This window comes from Mycetomoellerius zeteki, unplaced genomic scaffold (genome assembly GCF_001594055.1).
Source record: "Mycetomoellerius zeteki isolate Tzet28-1 unplaced genomic scaffold, Tzet1.0 scaffold310, whole genome shotgun sequence".
Lineage (NCBI taxonomy): Eukaryota > Metazoa > Arthropoda > Insecta > Hymenoptera > Formicidae > Mycetomoellerius > Mycetomoellerius zeteki.
The window spans coordinates 534047-553358 of NW_017257295.1; the positions used below are offsets into that span (position 1 = coordinate 534047).

At 35.6% G+C, this 19312-nt stretch overlaps 1 protein-coding gene across 9 annotated transcripts in view; it reads right to left on the minus strand.

Moving 5' to 3' along the window:
• by (focal adhesion protein tensin) overlaps positions 1-19312 on the minus strand; it is a 113390-nt gene that overhangs the window by 41268 nt on the left and 52810 nt on the right. For 7 of the 9 annotated variants that reach the window (XM_018451443.1, XM_018451441.1, XM_018451442.1 and 4 more), the window contains exon 3: positions 5135-5197. In XM_018451443.1, coding sequence (XP_018306945.1) covers positions 5135-5197 — 63 coding nt within the window. Of the gene's footprint in view, positions 1-34; positions 176-5134; positions 5198-6099; positions 6310-19312 lie in introns of those variants that run through there. The other 2 variants (XM_018451444.1, XM_018451449.1) reach the window with 2 other exon arrangements.

Consider the following 19312-nt stretch of genomic DNA (forward strand, 5'->3'; position numbering starts at 1 on the left):
CATCGTCGATTCGCGACAAGGAATTTCTATCCACCTTCGAGTACTTCGGCGCGTAGACGATCCTGACGACGATATTCTCCGGCATGGCGATGTCCTTACGGAGGACACGCTATCGCGAAGTAGATCAACATGTAATCCCGGTACCTTAACGGGAATGTTGCGTTTATCCCGCCATGAGAAACGAGGACGCAGAGATACGTCGGGATGACGCGCCGTGTTTCACGCCGCGGAACGATACACTGCCAGGTATTGTGTTTCGCCTGGTTCTACTAAAGATACGCAGAATATTCAGTGGCCAGTCGGCAGTTTTGTCGGATAATCGCGCCGCCGCGCTGTCATGTATGTCTGACGTATGCCAGCTTGCGTGCTCCAGGGCCGGCCCGGCGTCGTCATCGTCATTCTGCAACGTTTATTTGCGTATCGAAGACATGCGCCATTAAATACATTTTCGACATCGTTATAATTAAGCAACTACGATTAACTATGATTAACAGTTGAAAATAAGCCTTCGGTTTGTAGGCATTAATTGTACTGCGACATCACTTTTAACTTGGAAAGTTTCATAGAGTAGCAAGCGACTCTATTGTGTTTAGAATTTTTTTATTTCTTACAATATACATTTCGAAACCATTTTCTTACAATAAATTATAAAATATCTTTTTATTCCATATTACGTTAATCTTCCGAACTCAGGCAACTTTTGATGACAGGTCTCTTTTTCTAATTAAACTCCTCAGTTTCTTCAGTCAGTTTCTTAATCTCCTAAATTATTCAAAACGAAGAAGAATCAGATAGCCAAGGAGAACAGAGGTTTTGTGATCAACTTCTCGATTTTACTTTAACGCTTCTTGTTCCAAATGCATTAAAGCGGCCCTGAACGTGGATGGGAGAACTCGCGCGTGGACGCGTGATGTAACGAATTCGTGCAGATAGCGTGACTTCAATTCCCAACAAATAGTCACGCTATTCGCACTACAAGTCGAGCCATGGTAGGTGCTAGATCGTCTTAATTACGATGCACGAAATGCCTCGGGACGTGCGTCGCGAAAGGCTGCGCGGATGATTTGTCGTGGGGAACGTACGAAAATTACACGGAGGAGTTGGCGCGCAAACGAGACGGATGTAAGCTGCGTTTTTGCACGGTTACTGCGGTTTCTTCCTCGATGGACAGCATCCGCGGCGAACGCTTCGTCGGTTAGCCGAGAGTCATTTATAGGGTCTCAACGGTCGAGTACCGTCACCGGTGAGATACTCTGTTATTGATGGCGCTTGTTAAAATTATTCGCATGATTTATACCGGATTATACGTTGTTTGTATTTATCCCTTAAGCACTCATGTGTCGTGTCCCGTCATAGGAATTTTATCGGACTAATAAATAATTCTCTGCTCAACAGACGTAATATATTCCGTACGTTTGACAAGTTGGCCTTTCCGTATTAACGCACACGTAATTTCCAACTGTGTTCAACAATCCTCTACGGATGGTTCCCTTAAGCGGGCAAAGCCTTTGTATACTAGACTACAGTATTATAACCAATTACGACAGTAAAACCGAAACGCCTGTGGCGTACGTGCATATGTCGTTCTGTACGTGTAGTTGCATATGTAATTACGTAATTCTATTTAATTCTATATAATCTAAGTCTAACGAATAATTCCGTACATAAGAGATATAATGGAAAAGACATTAAGTTGCGTTTTCTACGCGCGTCACGTTTTCGGATAAGGTGTGCAAGCAATTTATATCCGAAACAAACACAGTCGAAAGGCGAAAGGAGCAAGGTGAAGAACGAGTTTACTGGGCTCGCGTCTGAGTTTCAGAAATATAAAGGGCCGCTAACAATGGGCGTCGCGGGAAAGAAAGCAGAACGAACCGAGCGAGAGAATAAGAGCGAGGCGGCTACCTCTAAAAATAAGTACTTGGTTTTATGGGGATCATAACGCCGCGAGTTCGTTTCTCGCGAAGCGTGCAACCAGGCCTACCCACCCGCTCATAAATCCCTTTGGGCCGTTATAGGCTCACGTGTGAAATTGCTATTACGTCGCGGTCCTACCGCAGCTGTCGCTACGCGGAAACCGCTCGTGTACCCCTAAGTCTACGGTGTTTCACACCCGATCGCCGGATCGGGCGAAGTAGCCTTCCCCTGCTACTGGAAGTCGCAAAACGAGGATATTGTCTACCGCTTGTCAATTGTCGAATGAAAACAAGTTGTAACGTCGCTTGAAATCAGAGTTTCATAATGGATAAATTATTAAAATTGAGATACTCGGCGGTATTATGGAATTCACCGGCGGCAGTAGAGTGGAATGGATCAATACAAGAATGAAAAGCTTACTTTTGAAAATTACAAAAGTCTTACTAATTATAACAATTAATAATTTATGCAAAAAATAAAAATAAAAAAGCTTCCCCGATGTTCTTAATTTATATTTTTTTATTTTAATGTCCCCATTAAAGACCTCTAGATATTTTATTTTGTTACGAGGTTTAAAGAAAAATATAAAAAATCGAAAAATAAAAGGTTTAAACACTCTAAAACAAGATTTTATGGGGATATAAAGTTCCACGGAGATATAAGGTTCTATTTATAATTTTGGGTTTATTACCACCGACATTAATTCTATGCGATTATGGAAGCAAGATGCACGCAACGAGCTTCATCACTAATGTCAATTACCGTTAATCTATCTAATTGCTCGTGGTTAATTTCCAATTGGAAGTATAATAACGTTCAAATGAGAGCATAATCTTCATCAATTATGTGTAAAGACTGATAATGGTGATACGGCTAGATTATTCTCTATGTTCTTGTGTTATATTATTTTATTATTTAGAACTCATTTGCAGGAGCTATTCCTATGTCTACATCGGAAACGAATTGCAATCTCAATTTATTGGTGATTGAAAAGAAATTTAATTTAAAACAAAGCCGAAAAAAAACAAATTAACACCGAATTATATAAGCACTGAAGATCCAGCTTCGACCGTTATGAACCTTATTTCTATTGCTTGTGTAAAGCAAAACTATTTTACAAAAATGTGGCAATCTAAATACGTGATTGAATTTTAAACAGCATTTTTATTTCTGAAAAATTTTATTAATACAGGTTATTTTTAGGCTTACGCATTTGTAGAGCAAGTAAAAATACAACGCAATATATGAAAAAATGACCGATAAAAATCCTCAATGTCGCGAGAAATAAGAACGAACGTGATAACAGCTGCGCAATAGTTTTTACCGTACGCTAATTGCTATTCCGCATAATTATCACTGCTTCCAACGCGTCTCACCTTCACTATTCTTTGCACAGCTTATAACTGCGATGTAATCGTGAAATAGTTTCCGCAGAGAATGAATCTGTGTGATTAATTAACATGGTTAAAAAATTTAACATTAACCTTGGTGATCATATTCCAAAATATGGTACTAAATATAAATGTCAAATACCTTTATTATGTTAAAAATATGATTAACAATAAACAAATATTTTACAAAAAATATATGTTATTATATGTAAAATTGTATTAAGAAAAATGTGTCTTACATCAATAACTTATCATACAAAAAAAATATTTTATTTTAATATTTTACAACATATGATCATATAAAGTTTTACTGTATAAAAATCCGTAACTTTCTACATATTACACGCAAAAATAGCAGCAACCGATCGCTGTCGTCGCTCCTTCTGCATACATTTTCGTAGTAATAGCGGTGGTTTGTACGCGAATAAATGCAGGGTTTCGCGAATATATTATCCATCCGACGTCAACACGCACGGGTTATCGCGGCGGTACATCGTAGCCGATACCGACCAGCCGTATAATGCGTCGCCTTATTGCCATTTTAGCGTATAACTTTCAGTGGCACCGTCATTTACGCGCAGGAAATGCCACCCGACAGCGAGACAGCGGTATTTCAAAAACACTTTCATTATTCCTTTTGTCCCGAATTCTAAATTGATCAAAAGGCACGGGCTAGAAATTAAATGAGAAATTATGTCGCTATTACTTTCCTGATTTCTAAAGAAATCTTGGTTGGCAGATAAATGTCTGGGATTGATTTACAAAATAGATTTACGGATAAATAAACTTAGGAAATTAGCCGGTTGCAAGAGCGAAGGAGAATAATTAGCGTAATGATTACTAGTCGGATATTAGTATTCTTTCTCCTTGCGTACTAATAGAAAGTTATTCCACTAACGTTGTAAGTGGCGGTTTGTGTAACGTGTGTTTCATTTTGATCTCCGCAATTATGGTTATTACGGATTCTAGCCAAGTGATTTAATGCGATTTCCCAGATTAAATTGCTAACGCAATTAAATTTCGTATCGCTTATTTTTTACTCCATATTTCGCGTATGTGAGAGCCGAAAGTGCGGTCGACAGGGAACCTTCCATCGATACATAGCGATAATTCTATTTTAATGTCGTGACACAAGTAACGAGCTGCTGACGTAGAATTTCCGGTGTGTAAAAAAAAAGGATACTTAAAGGGATTCATTTCCATTTCAATGCGAACGAAAGCATTCTTCCAAGTTCAACATTTCGGAACGGTTGTACACGTGTCCTCCAGTTTCTACATTTTGAAAGCGTTTTGAGTGCTTAACGGGCCGAACGAAAGACAATAAATCGTTGAGAATCATTTCGTTCAATTTATATAGCAAAATGTTATCTAACAGGACACGTAGACTCAACAATAAGACAAAAGTTATACATTTCGAATGCAAGTGCAGCTTTACCTCCGTATGCTTTTACGGAATAAATAAAAGCACTTACATCCGACATGTAGAGAACCGGGCACTCGCGCGTATATTGTTATTAAATATTTAAACAGATGAGTTGATGAATCGCGAGCTTTCATTGATGACGATAAATTATGTGAATAAGATAGAAAGCCTTTAATCTAGCTTGCGGGAAGACCTCTTTTAATCATCTTTCGTTTTTCTCACCTCTGTCTTTTAGAATAATATAGTTATCTAATATATTTTTAACAAATATAATTTTTGGTGTTGCTATTTATTAATTTCTTTAATATTAATTTTTTATGGAATATATTATAACAATTGTAAGTTGCAATAAATATTGTAAAGTTGCAATAAATAATGTTTAGAAACGAATATAAATACTTACTTGCTGCTTACTTCTCCCAAAGTTGTTAACATTTTTCGGTTGTGATTCGTAACCGCCATTGTGCTGTAATCAAAAAGAAAAGCAGTTAATTAACACGTTTGTATGCATAATGTATAAGAATGTAGTAACACGTGCTATATCTTCGTAATTAAAATTTAAAATAACAAAAACATAATTATTGTTCATCATCATTTTTGCAATATTAATAAAAAAATTGTATGTAAAACTTTATGATGTAAAATTACATGTAAAAATTTTATGTAAAAATGCCGCGCTAGTATTATTTCAATGTATTCTGTGATCAAGGAAATACGTGTAGATAATAGCTTCGTTTTATTAACTTTCTATTCGGTGCGTAGAAAATACTATTACTTTCTTCATGGGCGTTGTCCCAAGAGAAGTAGGTGACATTATTATCCATTGTTTCGAAATTAATGATATACGGTAAGTTGTTCCCATTGTCGGTTCCATTATTGCAAGAAAAATTATGCAACGACAGGTGCCGCAGTAACGTATTGTGTTCGATATTCCTAAAAAAACGGTTGCATAGTCGGCATCGATTGAAACCTGTCAAAACCTATTAAATATCACATATCGAATTGTTACGCTACGATACACATGCGATACTGCACAGTTATATAAAAGAAGAAATGAATAGAGGTCGAAAAAAGCATTTTTCTATTATCATTTTCTAATCAATATCATAAAAAAGTTATAATTGAAAGTTTATTCAAATAAAAGGCTAAATATATCCGTTAACAGTACGACTTGAAAAAGTTTCTGATAATTATATAATATAAGAATACATTTGTATATGAAATTTTTATTAATATTTTCGGATAACACAGTGTTTAGATAACATTTTATCAAATTTTTGCTAAACAGAAATCTCCGAAAAATCTGTACATGGTTATGTCATGCTAATTGATGTACACGTCGCGCATGCACGTACGATTCGCACGCACCTCGCTCTCTATATGAAGGGCAGTGTGCCAGACAGTAAAGGCGATACGATGCAGAAGCGTCTCCGTTTCCTCCCGCAGTGGCGTTTCGACTTCGTTAAAATTGTTGTTCGCCGTATCCTGCCGAGTGTCTCCGCAACGGCAGCAATTCGCTCGCAGCCAAGCGCGCGATAACGAGCTGCTGTTTGAACTCGTCATAGGTGCACAAGTTCGTGCTCGGTGGCCTTTATGTAATTCGCAATTTCCATATACCGTTCATTAGGCAAATGGTGTTCGATCAGTCAAACGTTCCGACAGTAATAGTAACGCAAATGATATTTTGCATCAATCATGAGAAGTGTCTCGAATTGCTTTAGCGCGATCTTTGTAACTTCCTCTATCTTCGCGATTCCTTTTGCATGTGATTCTCTGACAGTTCGCAGGTAACTATGCTGCTCGATATCAGTAAAGTCTTCAATCAGAAAAATCATAAATTCTTCCACCAGAAGCATCGCCAACATTTATTTTTAAAATCAATAAAGAATCTAGCGCGATCGGTTTGATTTATTATCTCGGAAGATCTTCTGCACTCTCATGTGGTTTCTAATCTTAGTTGTTTTAGTAATATAGGATTCCAGATGTCCTGAACCACGTGTATCAACGTGAGACGCGCCATACTCATTTCGTTGCACTGGGCACCGCCTCTTCTTCTTTCTCCTTTTTCCTTCCTCCGCGAAAAACCGCGACGGTTGCCAAATAATTTTCTCTGATACGGCGCAGAGCATTGAACGTTGCTTCCGGGTCAAATATCGCATAAACGCGATTTGCTCCTTTTTGATCATGTAAGTCAAAATATTTTATCTTTATTGCAATCAAAGATATATCTAAGTTTATTTAGATCACTAACTATTACTGTTTGAGCACTTCTGTATTTTGTACTAAATATATCTTTATATATATCAACAGTGTGGAGTTTCCACTGTAGATCGTGTTTATGTAGCAATTAATTCTATTTTACTGAGTCTTTCTAGATTTTTTATTATAGATCTATTTCATATAACATTAATAGATCGATATAACGGATATATATTAAATATTATAGACTTTATATAATTTCTTATCTATAACAACGTAGAACATAAGTTCTATTCACCCCTATTGCTTGCACTTTTTGACTGCACTGCCATTTGTTCCGTTATAACATTTAGAATAGTGCAAATGTGTCACACTTTAATGACCCAATCCTTTAATATTTCACAGTTTAATCTCTTATCAGCTCGACACGCGAACGTATGCACTTGTCACGACATGAAACGGGTAGCCTTCAAAGCGCCGTACGTAACCACGCCGCATGATTAGCTTGCACGATCCCACCCTACCGCCAATCAATTCACCTGCCGTGGCGCTCCGGCTTGCAGGTGTGTGCTCAAGGTCATTCGCGTTTCAAGGTACGCACCCTCTCGTGGTCACGCTCGATTCATCGAGCGTTACTCTCGACCGACCCACCTCTCACCGCTCGATACCGTTATTTACGACTCTTCTCGGATTCTCTTTAAGGCGTTATAAGGAACTGATGACACGCTTGAAACGATCAAAACGATAGTTCTGATCCTATAACACGACCTAGAACAACCGGAACGAACGTCTGCACCGCACGGGAGCCGCCCCGGCGCTGCGGGTATACAGAGGGTTGAAAGCCTGCATTTCTCCCGGCAGACCGGGATGGTCCATGGCGGGGTGGTAAGGGGTGAGAGAACTTGACACGTAACCATGGTGACCGTAGTCGGCGTTGCGATGTTACACGCAGGCCCGATCCTGCGCCGCGCGGATGCTCTCCTCCGAGCGTGTGAACTTCCGGCACAAGTCGGTATATAGGGATGACACCTAGCCCCGCGCGGAATTTATGTCGGTGGATGGTCCCTCGAAATATTCACTCAGCTGGGAGCCGGCAGAGCGGCCGCAGATCGGTCTCTCGGCGAATGGGACTTTGATGATGCGGGCTTATGAAATTTATCTTAACGTCTAAATTACCCTTCGCCGCAACGTCGACGTACATAATCTATTCCTATGACATAGTCCGTATGCTTAAAGATGTACATATATATCTTTATCTCATGTATTTCATTAATGTCTCGTTTATTAATTCTCGTATATTAATATTTCGTTACGTAATCTTGTATCGCTCTAAAAAAATGTCGATGTGGATTTAACAATATACAGCGTCTTGTGTCTACATAATTCTCACTGTGTTGGTATTAATATTAATATCAATATAATGTGGATTTAACATCATGGATTTTTAATTTTTATCCACATCATGATGTTGATATAAATATTAGGGATTATAAATCTATATTGTTAATATTAACAGCGAGAACTATATAAACACAAGACACTGCATGGTGTTAAATTCACACTGAAATTTTTTAGAGTGTACAAATAATCAACAATATCTTTATTTCAATTAAAATAATGCCTCAGCGCAAATTTTATTAGAGAGAGAATATCAAACACTGTTTGCAAACTTTGGAAATTTTTATCGTCCAATTAGAAATCGATCTTTCCTTAATGGCTTTTCTTCAGAAACTTTGTTTCTCGTTTAATGGGACGAGAAATTAAATGTATTTCGATCTATTTGCAAAGTTTTATTCGCTCCTATACGCTATCGATACGTTACTTTAAATTGCCACGTGCGTCTCTGCGCGGTCGCATCGCCGATAAGGAAAAGCACACAGCCGAGTGGGTCGAGTGTGCCACTCCCATGGAATACAATTAGGCCACCTGGTGATATACACGCTATTTTCTCCAACGCCATTTACTTTGCGCATACATCTACATTTTGCGCGTAACGCGAGGACGCGCGCTTGAACTTGCTAATTTGTAGCTCGGCAGGGAGATCGTAGAGAATGAGATTCGCGTCGCGACGTTGGATGCAATTTTTAATGTGTTTCTAACAAGATTTTCATTTCGGATGATGAAATACCTCTGCGAGAGCTATTTCATCATACATGTGCGAAATGACTTCGCGTACTTGACATACCGCACCCTTTCGATATAATTAGGTCAAGCTTTTACGATAAAATTGTAATAACGTATAGATGTATTTCTTTTGACGAGAATTTGACGTTAGCTTAAGAGGATAAGATTACATATTACTTTTTCTTTCATCTATTTAAGATATATGGGAGAAAATTATTTAAATACATAACAAATTATTTCTAAAATTCTTATTATATAAAAAAGATAATAAATTCAATGATCATATAATCAGACAACTTTATGTTACAATAAATTAAGATGTTAAACGTGAAATTTTGCTTCGCAATTTGTGCATGAAAAAACAGCAAGTCAATGCTGTCTCAATATTACCATATTTGCACTTCGTCACGACCTTCTGAGAAAAGCATTTAAAGGTTTTTGTGGCAATTTGTTCGTCTCGACGTAACACATTAATTTTCAAGCGAAAGAAATACGGATAAGATTTTATGACAAAATAAATTGTATAAAGAGGACCTACAGGCCTTCGCAGATGAAACACGGAGGCCAGGACTAGGTAATTGGATGAACACAAGAATGTCCTTGGCGAGAGATCACAGATAGAATATATCGCCGGTCGTTTCTGTCTGTGAATCCAGATTCCGTCTGGATTGCGAAACTAAATTCGTGCGATTACTAAATCCATCGTGTAAAAATTCGAATAGCGTAGCTCCGACTATAAAAAAAATCGGATAGGATCTTTTTCGTTCAAATTTACATTCATGAGTAATGAATTATGGAAATACGATAAAACTGTATTTTTAGATTTCGCTAAATCAGTATGCCGTACACAAAATTGCGACTGGAAACGCGCTTCTAAAATGTCACAATTTACAGATTAAAATTTAATATCGCAATCTGATAAATGAATAATATAATATTATGTACTATAAGTCGTTACTGCAGAATGATAATAAGCGCAGAACAATTGAGCTATAAATGATTTGCATTTATATGTCTACCAACAGAGATTAATTTTAATCTCGGTTTAACTTACTTTTTATCTTTTTCTAATTCTTTAATTTCTAATAAAATTAAAGAATTAGAAAAAGATAAAAAGTAGATATTAAACTGAGATAAAGTTAATCTACATTGATAAAAATGGACATCAATCGCTTAAAATATATTTCTACCAACTAAATCGCTAATTAATGTGCGCAATGCATTTGATCGGAAATGATGCGTTTTACTGTCAAACGGAAAAATCGACGGTTCAACCACGTGAGATGGGTCCAATCATTAAATAGGATTACGGAAACTTCCATCATTTTTCATGATAATCTGAATTTATCGTCAAATTTATTGGCATGTGTGTAATTTATTGTAAGATTCACATATCAAGCTTAATAAAAAGAAGCGCGCATGAATCTCTGTAATATTAGTACTGTTTCATACATATTTTATTTATACGATTTAAATTTAATTTAAAGACATATTCAATTTGCAATCACTTTTCGAGAAGAAGTTACGTAATATTGAACTTTTAAAATACTTTATAATTTCAGAATTAATTAATGTTTTTTCGATATTTTATAAAAAATTAAGTTTTCCTCTTGCATATGCATTATGGAACATCAATCTAAAAATATTTGCTACGATTACGCATGCATTAAATATGATACATTACTAATCTCGGTCGGGTCAATTAATATTGAAAACATTAGACTGATTAAAGACTAAAATAAAATAACATAAGAAGCTAATGATACTGAACGGCGCGTATGATCACACAGGACCTTTGCTCCAATTCGAAGTATCAAATCTGATTACTAATCTTGGTCAAACGAATTAATATTGATAATACCAGGCTGATCAAAGACTAAAATAAAACTTCATAAGAAGACGCTAATAATACTGAATAGCACGTACGATAACGCAGGACTTTAGCATCAATGCTATACAATATCGTTACAGAAATCGGCAGAAGTTCAGTCTCAACTGAAAAAAGATAATTATTCTTAACAGTGTCGATAATAAATATGACTTAACTACTAATATGACGTATACTACGTTTAGCTTAGAATATGAAGATCAACGTAATGCTCGTTGAGAAACGAGTCGCGCAAAAGGATCAATTGGCGTATCCGATTGGCTAATCCATATTTAATTGACTTATGCCTCGTAATCGAACGTCACAATCAAGAATCGCATTCGGGATTAATTGGAGCTCAGTTGCGGAGACCACGGATTCCGGGTAGCTCTTGCACAGCGAATGGAACGTGATACCGGAATGAGGAAAGAGCGGGAATGACAATGGTATTCACAGTCACGCCGTATTACGTTAGCGGATATGTGGCAAGACACCGATTGGAAGTGTGGAATGTAAATTCCAATCGGTAATCATTATCACCCATGTTTCTATGCAAATGAATCCTTGACGCTTACTCACAAGTACAATAACCAGCACAATAAGCACTGTCTCTGAAAAGAACATAACGTTGAAAAGCTCAACGACCGAAAGATTTAACGTTTCAAACTTCACATGTTTATCGTTAACTCTTTAATAATTCTAAATAAACTTATTCTTTATCTTTTCATTAGACTTCACGAAGACTTTTAATTCGAGGCTTAGTTGCTCTCAGCTATTCTTGGTAATTTAGAAGAAGTTGCAAGAAAGCAGCTAAAATTCTGTCAGATTTTCATCTCAGATAAGCCATCTTCAAAAATATCATCTCGAACACGGGATACAACGCTGAATTTTAATATAAATAAAACACCCCGCGTCTGATCCGCTGAAAATGATACTTATATAACACTTAGGTTAAAGTGCTTCAAAGTCAGATTAGTCAGAAAGACGAGGTCATGACTCGTGGTACAGAGCTATCACGTAAAATGACTTTAGTCCTCCAATTTCTTCGACATTTTGCAAAATCTTTTAGATTAGATATATAGAGCTATTACTTTTGCTATCTTACTTTCGTAAGATCCGTTTTCAGTTCATCAATATCAAAGGCACTTACCGACAAGAGACAATCTTTGCTGCGTTAGTGTCGACTCCAATATGAAAGCCTTGTGGCAAAATGTGATGTGACAAGACGTGGATACGCGCATACATACGCACGCACATACATATGCGCGTACATGTTGCATAGTGCTGACTTAATGGCTAATGATTACGTAAAGTCAGGTTTTAACCCGGCGGTGTTCTCTGGGAAATGCGTTCTTCTCCTCTCTCCTTCTGTCTTTTCGCCTTAAGATTCGCGAGTGATCTCACAGGAAGTGACGCCCTTTTACGATCATCGATATAAATACGCGCGCACGCGACACAGAATGCCGATGGCTATCATTTTATTATCCGTTCCCCTGCCTTCTTCTTACAAGTTTCTCTTCCCTTTTCCTTTACGCTATCTGTCGTAATTTCCCCGCGACTTGGACAGTTTTTCAATGATACAACTTCGCTGTAAATACGACGTAAAGAAGAGGATGATAGTGATCATAAAGAGCGCCGTCGAAAGGAGCCGTAGCTTATCTATAGTTCGGTTTTATCGTTGACCTTCGACCCAGTCATGCGAGCGCGCTGGTTCAGATCTTTCATGTTTCTGATTGTTAATAGAGTGTCTCAATTTCAAGATATTCAGTCTTAATTTGTTAAGCATGATAAAATCGTTAGCGGTAATAGAGATAATTTCTTGCCGACAAAAAAAAGATAAACCTTTCGCATGAAATAAAAGTTATTTTAATTCGGAAATGGATGTACACCCTGGGAATATATTTATCTCGACCTTATTCTACCATATAATGGATAATTCGTGATAATGAGTGCACGTTAAATTGTTCTTAATACGAACTTTTTAAATTCGTGCTCAATACCTTACTTAATTCAGTACATTACGTTGACAGGAATAATGAAATAGAAGTGTAATTATATTTCCTTTCAGCTATTTCACAAAAGACCATTTATCTCTTTTTTTCATGAGCGTGAATAAATGAAACCTAATGTGACCATCGTAGTTGCAGTTTTTTTTTTCTCGCTCTTTTCTCTCACGAGTTCATCCCTATCGTAGAACGTATAGTAAAAATGCGATCACCGGAAATTTCGTAGCCTCGATTGCATGCTACCGTTCGCTCGTTCTAGATCGTAGTCTCGATTCGGGTTTTGGATTCACGCCAGCTATCGAAAACCCTCTACTTTCGAAGCTGTAAATCGCCCGCGTCGCGTGTGGCCGCAAGAAAAAGGACGAACACGGAACGGTTCCAACTACTTACGTTTTCTCAATGTACGATCACGCGCTTTATCGAGTGTTTTCCAAGAGTTCTGATTGAAATTAAAAGTAGACGAATCGAATCGTTCTAAGCGGAATATTTTTATAAAAAACGTGTAAAAATTTATTACAAGTTTGTAGCAAATTTATCAGTACATAATTCAACTTAAAAAAATTTAACTTAAAAGTATAAGAAAATAATATATATGTACACTGTTAAATCTATAGTGTCAAATTTAACTTAACGTGAGTCGCCATTGTTCCTACTCAATCATTTCGTTATTTTATACTAAAACAATGGTTATATTTGACACTATACAGTGACTATCTACAGTGTCAATTTAACACTATATAATGTAAATTGACACAATATAGTGTCACAATATAGTACTGTTAAATCTATAGTGTCAAGTTTAACTATCGTTTTGGTAAAAAATAACGATATATTTAGTAGGAGCAGTGGCGACTCACGTTAGGTTAAATTTGACACTATAGATTTAACGGTGTATGCTATATTTTCAAAACAAAGTTAATTTTTAAATAAATAAAGTTTTAGATCACAAAATATTTTAATCTTAATTCGCAAATGTTTTCATGATAAGTACAAGTACCAATTTTGAGCAAGTTATAAAAGTTTCCAGATCTTCCTGCGAAGATCTGGACTCCGGTTGCTCGCAATATCAAAACCCTTGTAGCGTACAAGGAACGCTCCGTAGATGAATGCAATGATAGCAGAATTGAATCACGTGCCCGTTTACGAGATACATTCGCGTATTTCGTTCGCGTGTGGCCAGAACATCCGTGTTAACGACACACGCTCTTTCAGAGAATTCACTGACCGCCCAGAAAGCGGGTCGTTGGCATTAGCAGCAGAGTTTTTCACGTTCGATAACGAAGACTTACAAACTACTTTGCAACGTTGGGCTTTTATAACTGCAAATATTATTCCGAGTAATATGAAATTCTACTATAATAATATTATCTTCAATCTTCATTAAATCTTGTATTATTTTTAGGATTATCAAGTTAGTATTAAGTTAGCTGTAGTGCAGCTGTCAATATTGTTCAATCTTTTTTGTTACTATTGAATTGAAATACACTATCCGTCAAAAGTTTCAGCACGTTTTATGTTTTTGATAACAATTCTATTTTTCATTCATAAAAAAAATATCAAATTATAATATAATATACTCTCTTATTTTCGGAAGTATTCAATAGAGTCGTAAATTGCCGAGAAATAATTATAAACAAATTATCAATTTCTCAAATAGATAAATATCATGTAGGTATATATCGGTTGAAAAAATATCAATTTGAAATTTTGCATTAGATACTAATAAACATTTAGGTAACATGATGGCTAATAATAAGAGAAAAAAAACAATATTTCAACGGAATCCAAGAATTCAGCTTCAGTTATCAAAATCCAAGGAGATTAAACTTGAAGAAGTTAAATATTTGAGAAAAAAATGTTCTTTTTTTTAATTTCCATGAAAATATGTAATAAATTTAAAAACATAACGCATGCAAACTACATTCATATTTTATTTTTTATATTACGAAATTTCCATAAATGAAGAGTGCTGAAATTTTTAAGCTATAATGTAGATTAAAATAACTTGAGCGCGATAATAATATTGTGTGATGGAAGCCTATCATTGATCTAGTTTGGTTATTTAAAAAATATACCTAAACTTTTTTATTCTTTTATCGTGTTATACCTACGATTGAATACAATGATCACAGTAGTATATCAACGATATCTAATTATTTCATTGAGAACCGTACAGAATATGCAAAGTTTCTGCATCCTTCGAAAGATCGTTTATTTGTGAGCGAGAAACTTGTTGTCGAGTCACTAATTGATGTCCCAACACGAGAGAACTCCGTACAAGAACGTCCGCCACGATTTGCTTCCATTTGTTCGGCGAAGCGTGTAAAGGGCCTAATGTCACAGCCAATTACTGTGCATAACAGACGAATCAAAGTGCATCGTCGAGAAACCAGTTCAGCACACTTGACGTGTCCCTGTCTTCGTTCGTTGCCGACGCTTCTCGTTCTTTTACAATTGCATGTCGATCGATCGATGCAATATCGTTGACAATTGTGCTCATGGAAAAGAATATGAGTTTTCGTATATTTTACGCGCGTGGGATATAATATAATGATAATTTAAATTCTGTGTGTTCGAAAAACATAGAACGTGATTCGTATCGGAAAGAATTAAAAGCAGCAACAAATCGCTGAATTTGGAGAGCATATTAATGCGTTTCCCAGACGAAATATTCATGTATCATAAAATACATGGAAATAAAATTGGAATTACGTGTAGGAGCGAATTAATTGTTAATTAAGGACTAAAGTAGAATTGTTAACAGTTGAAATTGCTGCATATTACATTACAACTCGCACGTATACTTCCCATAACGGGTCTGAAACAGAATTGTTAATAACTACGTGTTACGTTACAAACTACACGTACGTTTCCCATGACGGATCAAATAGGTCAAAGAGCATCCCAAAGAATTTCGAGCAACACATTTTAACGACTTTGCATACCCCACCCGCTGCGAATCCGCCCTGGATCCTGTGAACTTCCCCCGATACTTCCCTATGTTGTTTCACGTGTTGGGCGGAAACTTAAATCATTTGACGCACCTTGTGAATCTGACTGTTTCCGTCAAGCTGTTATAGATCAACGGATTCGTTAAGCTACGATTGGGAAGCGTTCGTACCAAACGACAAAACAAAGAGTAAACACAAAGCATTCAAATTTAAAGTACGAAAAGAATATAATTGAAGGTAATAAAATAAATATATATGTTCTTTTATTAGTCTTATATTTATTATCTTACCATCTTAATTACTTCAATAACACAGTTCAACAAAAATCGATTTTTTTTCCTCCCATAAAAAAATTCAAAGAGATTCTGAAAATAGATATAAAAAATATATATACCCGTATCTCGGCGTTTTACCAGATCAAGTTGTTAACGTTTTTTAAGTATCATCAAATGTCTTTTTATAACATTGTACAGCACAAGTTTCTTTCCATGAAAAATTCAAAGAGATTCTGAAAATAGATGTAAGAAAAGCATACCCGTGTCTCGGCACTGACTTACTTCAACACTATCGCGATCTAAACAAGGCATACTAAACCGAGCGACGTGAACAAACAGCAATCAGAATCCAGCTCATTCCTCGATTTTGCTCAGTTCGAAACAGTCGCGACCACAGATTTAGACCACAGATGAAATTCCAAACTGTACTTAAAACGAAATTGAAAGTGAAGGAAAAATTAAAATAAACAAAAATGCAGTGTCCAAATAAAAATAATTTTTGTTATGTGTGTGGTTTATTTACACCTCCAAGCCATATGCGAAATATTACAAAAAATATTGTGGCGGGATTTGAAGCCTATTTTCTTGTGACGTATATACCGAATTTATGGTACCAGAAGTTGTGTGCGATTATTGTTATCGTTTGCACGGATGGCAAAATAAATCCCATACAATTAAATCAATTGTTTTTTTTATTCGGACTCATCGCATAATTTCACATGAAAAAACGTCAATTATTTATTTAAAAAAAATTATTATATGATTTAGAACAATTGTAAAAGGCCAATATGGAATAAATACGACTTGATCTGATAAAATACCGAAATACGGATATATTTTTTTATGCCTACTTTCAGAACCTCTTTGAATTTTTCATGAGAGGGAACTTGTGTTGTACTGTGTAATAGTTCATCTTTTTTCTCTTTTATTTCTTTTTATTATTAAGATTTTTTGTATAATATCATCATTTTTCATGATCTCTCTGTTCTAATACAGGATGATTCGGCAATATGCAGATGGTTGCCAATTCATTTAATCTAATCTGGAATTCATTCCTTGTATATTTCCGCGTGATAATAACATAATAAATAAAAAACATGATAATAAAAAAGAAAACAAAAAAGAAATCAAAGCATTATTGTAAATAAAAATTATTGTAGGAATACAGTAATAAGAGTTTCTCATAAATCAATGTCGAGACTGTGCTATCAGCGATTACTGACTGATGGATCGCACGCAATATTTTAGTTTGCAATTTGCCAGATAACTTAAAAAAAAAAAAAGATATTATTTAAGTCTCAAGCGCTCGAGTTTGCGTTCGTTTTCTTCCCGTTTTTCTTTTTGCACTGATCGATCGTGAAAAATAGTTACAACTCTTCAAACTTTGATCAATCTCTATTTGTAATAAATCCGTAATTTACATTTGTAATATATATATTTATTCGTTTATATATATATATGGATATTTTGTTGACGTAATGGATTGCAGTTTGGAAAAAACATATTTTTACTAAATAATAAAATTGATGACATTTGATATTTCTAATCTATAATAACAAAAATGAAGCAACTTCTTTAGAATTCTAAAAGAGGACTATGTAGTGTGCTTATATTCGGATATCGAATCTGTTATCCGATATCCGTGCGATGATCGATTCCACATACTTTCCGCGAGTCTATGGAATTACCGTCTTAAAATTCCGCGTGACGCCAGGGTGAACGCGTTCTTTGCGCCAGCGATAAAATCGAACGAGAATAGATGAATGACGCAAGGCGCCATAAGGTCGTGATATGTATTCGATACTTATCCGTGGCCGACCAATATAAACGGGATTTCAAAAGAAATGAAGGAAAATTGATCTAGCATGCCAAAGATTATTGTTGAACGTCGCATTATGACCACACCTTTGCGATATCACCAAAATTATTTTATATACAGCAGCGATAAGAAAGAAATTTTATGTTCTCCGCTCTCCAAAGTTGAATTCTCATACAAGATGCCTTAATTCAACTAGACTATGTTATAATGTGGGTCTTTCAAGAAGTATCTCTTAATGAAAATTGAATGAAAGATTGCCTTTCGGTAATCAAAAGATTATCACTAATCATTCCGATAATCCGTCTTCAAATCGAATCTAATTAAATAAATGTACGTAAAGTAAAATTTGCTCAAAATTAATTAAACATACTCCAAATTGAATTAAAAATGATTTTTTATCAATATATGTGTTATTTCAAATTACATCGCGGCAAAATATGTATTTTTAATACACATTTTAATGTTTATATTAGACATTTCATATTTCATTATCGGACTTCCCGTCTAATTTCCACTAAGCGAAAATCGACTTCAATTTTGATAAAAGCCTGTCATAAAAATCCGATACAAAAAGAGTGAATTTGTATTGCATAACGTTATCTACCTATATTGTTGCGATTTCCATATATGTATACAAGTAATAGTTCAAATACTGCATCGAAATGTGTCGACAATCTGTCAAGAATTATTAAAGAAAAATTTACATATAATTTTTGCCCGTAAAATTCTGAATTTTTACGGGAATTTTACGGGATACGAGAAGGAAAGCAAATTATTTTACGAAAAAGACAAGAATTATTATCGACCATAGCGACGTTCATGAAAAGATTTGGTGTTGCGATTTATAGCATTCTTAATATTTCGCGACCTTTTCTACAGTCAGCAATGTGTCATGAATTTTCATCGAAACGATTCTTATTTCAAATGTGTTATACGACGTAAGAACTTCTCGGAATAACGTAACACACCGTCGCCATTACCTTACATCATCGTCGTTACTTCCTCGAATATTCTACCAGAATACAGATTATACCTGCAAACCACATTCTTCATTTGCTTATCCATTTTTATGGCATAATGCTTTTATAACTACTATTTTTATTTCTTTAAATTATCTGAATGTAAGAAACATATACAGGGTGTTTCCAAATTAAATCGCAAAACTTCGGGAGCGTGTAGAGGAGTAAAAAACTAAGAAAAAAAGTCCTATAGACATATGCTCGTTTTTGCTCCGTTTCAGAGAAATCGAAAAAAAATGTTTACATTTCTTGCCATATCTAGCACCGACATATTTGATTACATTTTCCACTTTCTGTTATGAATTTGTCAGTCGCTCTTTG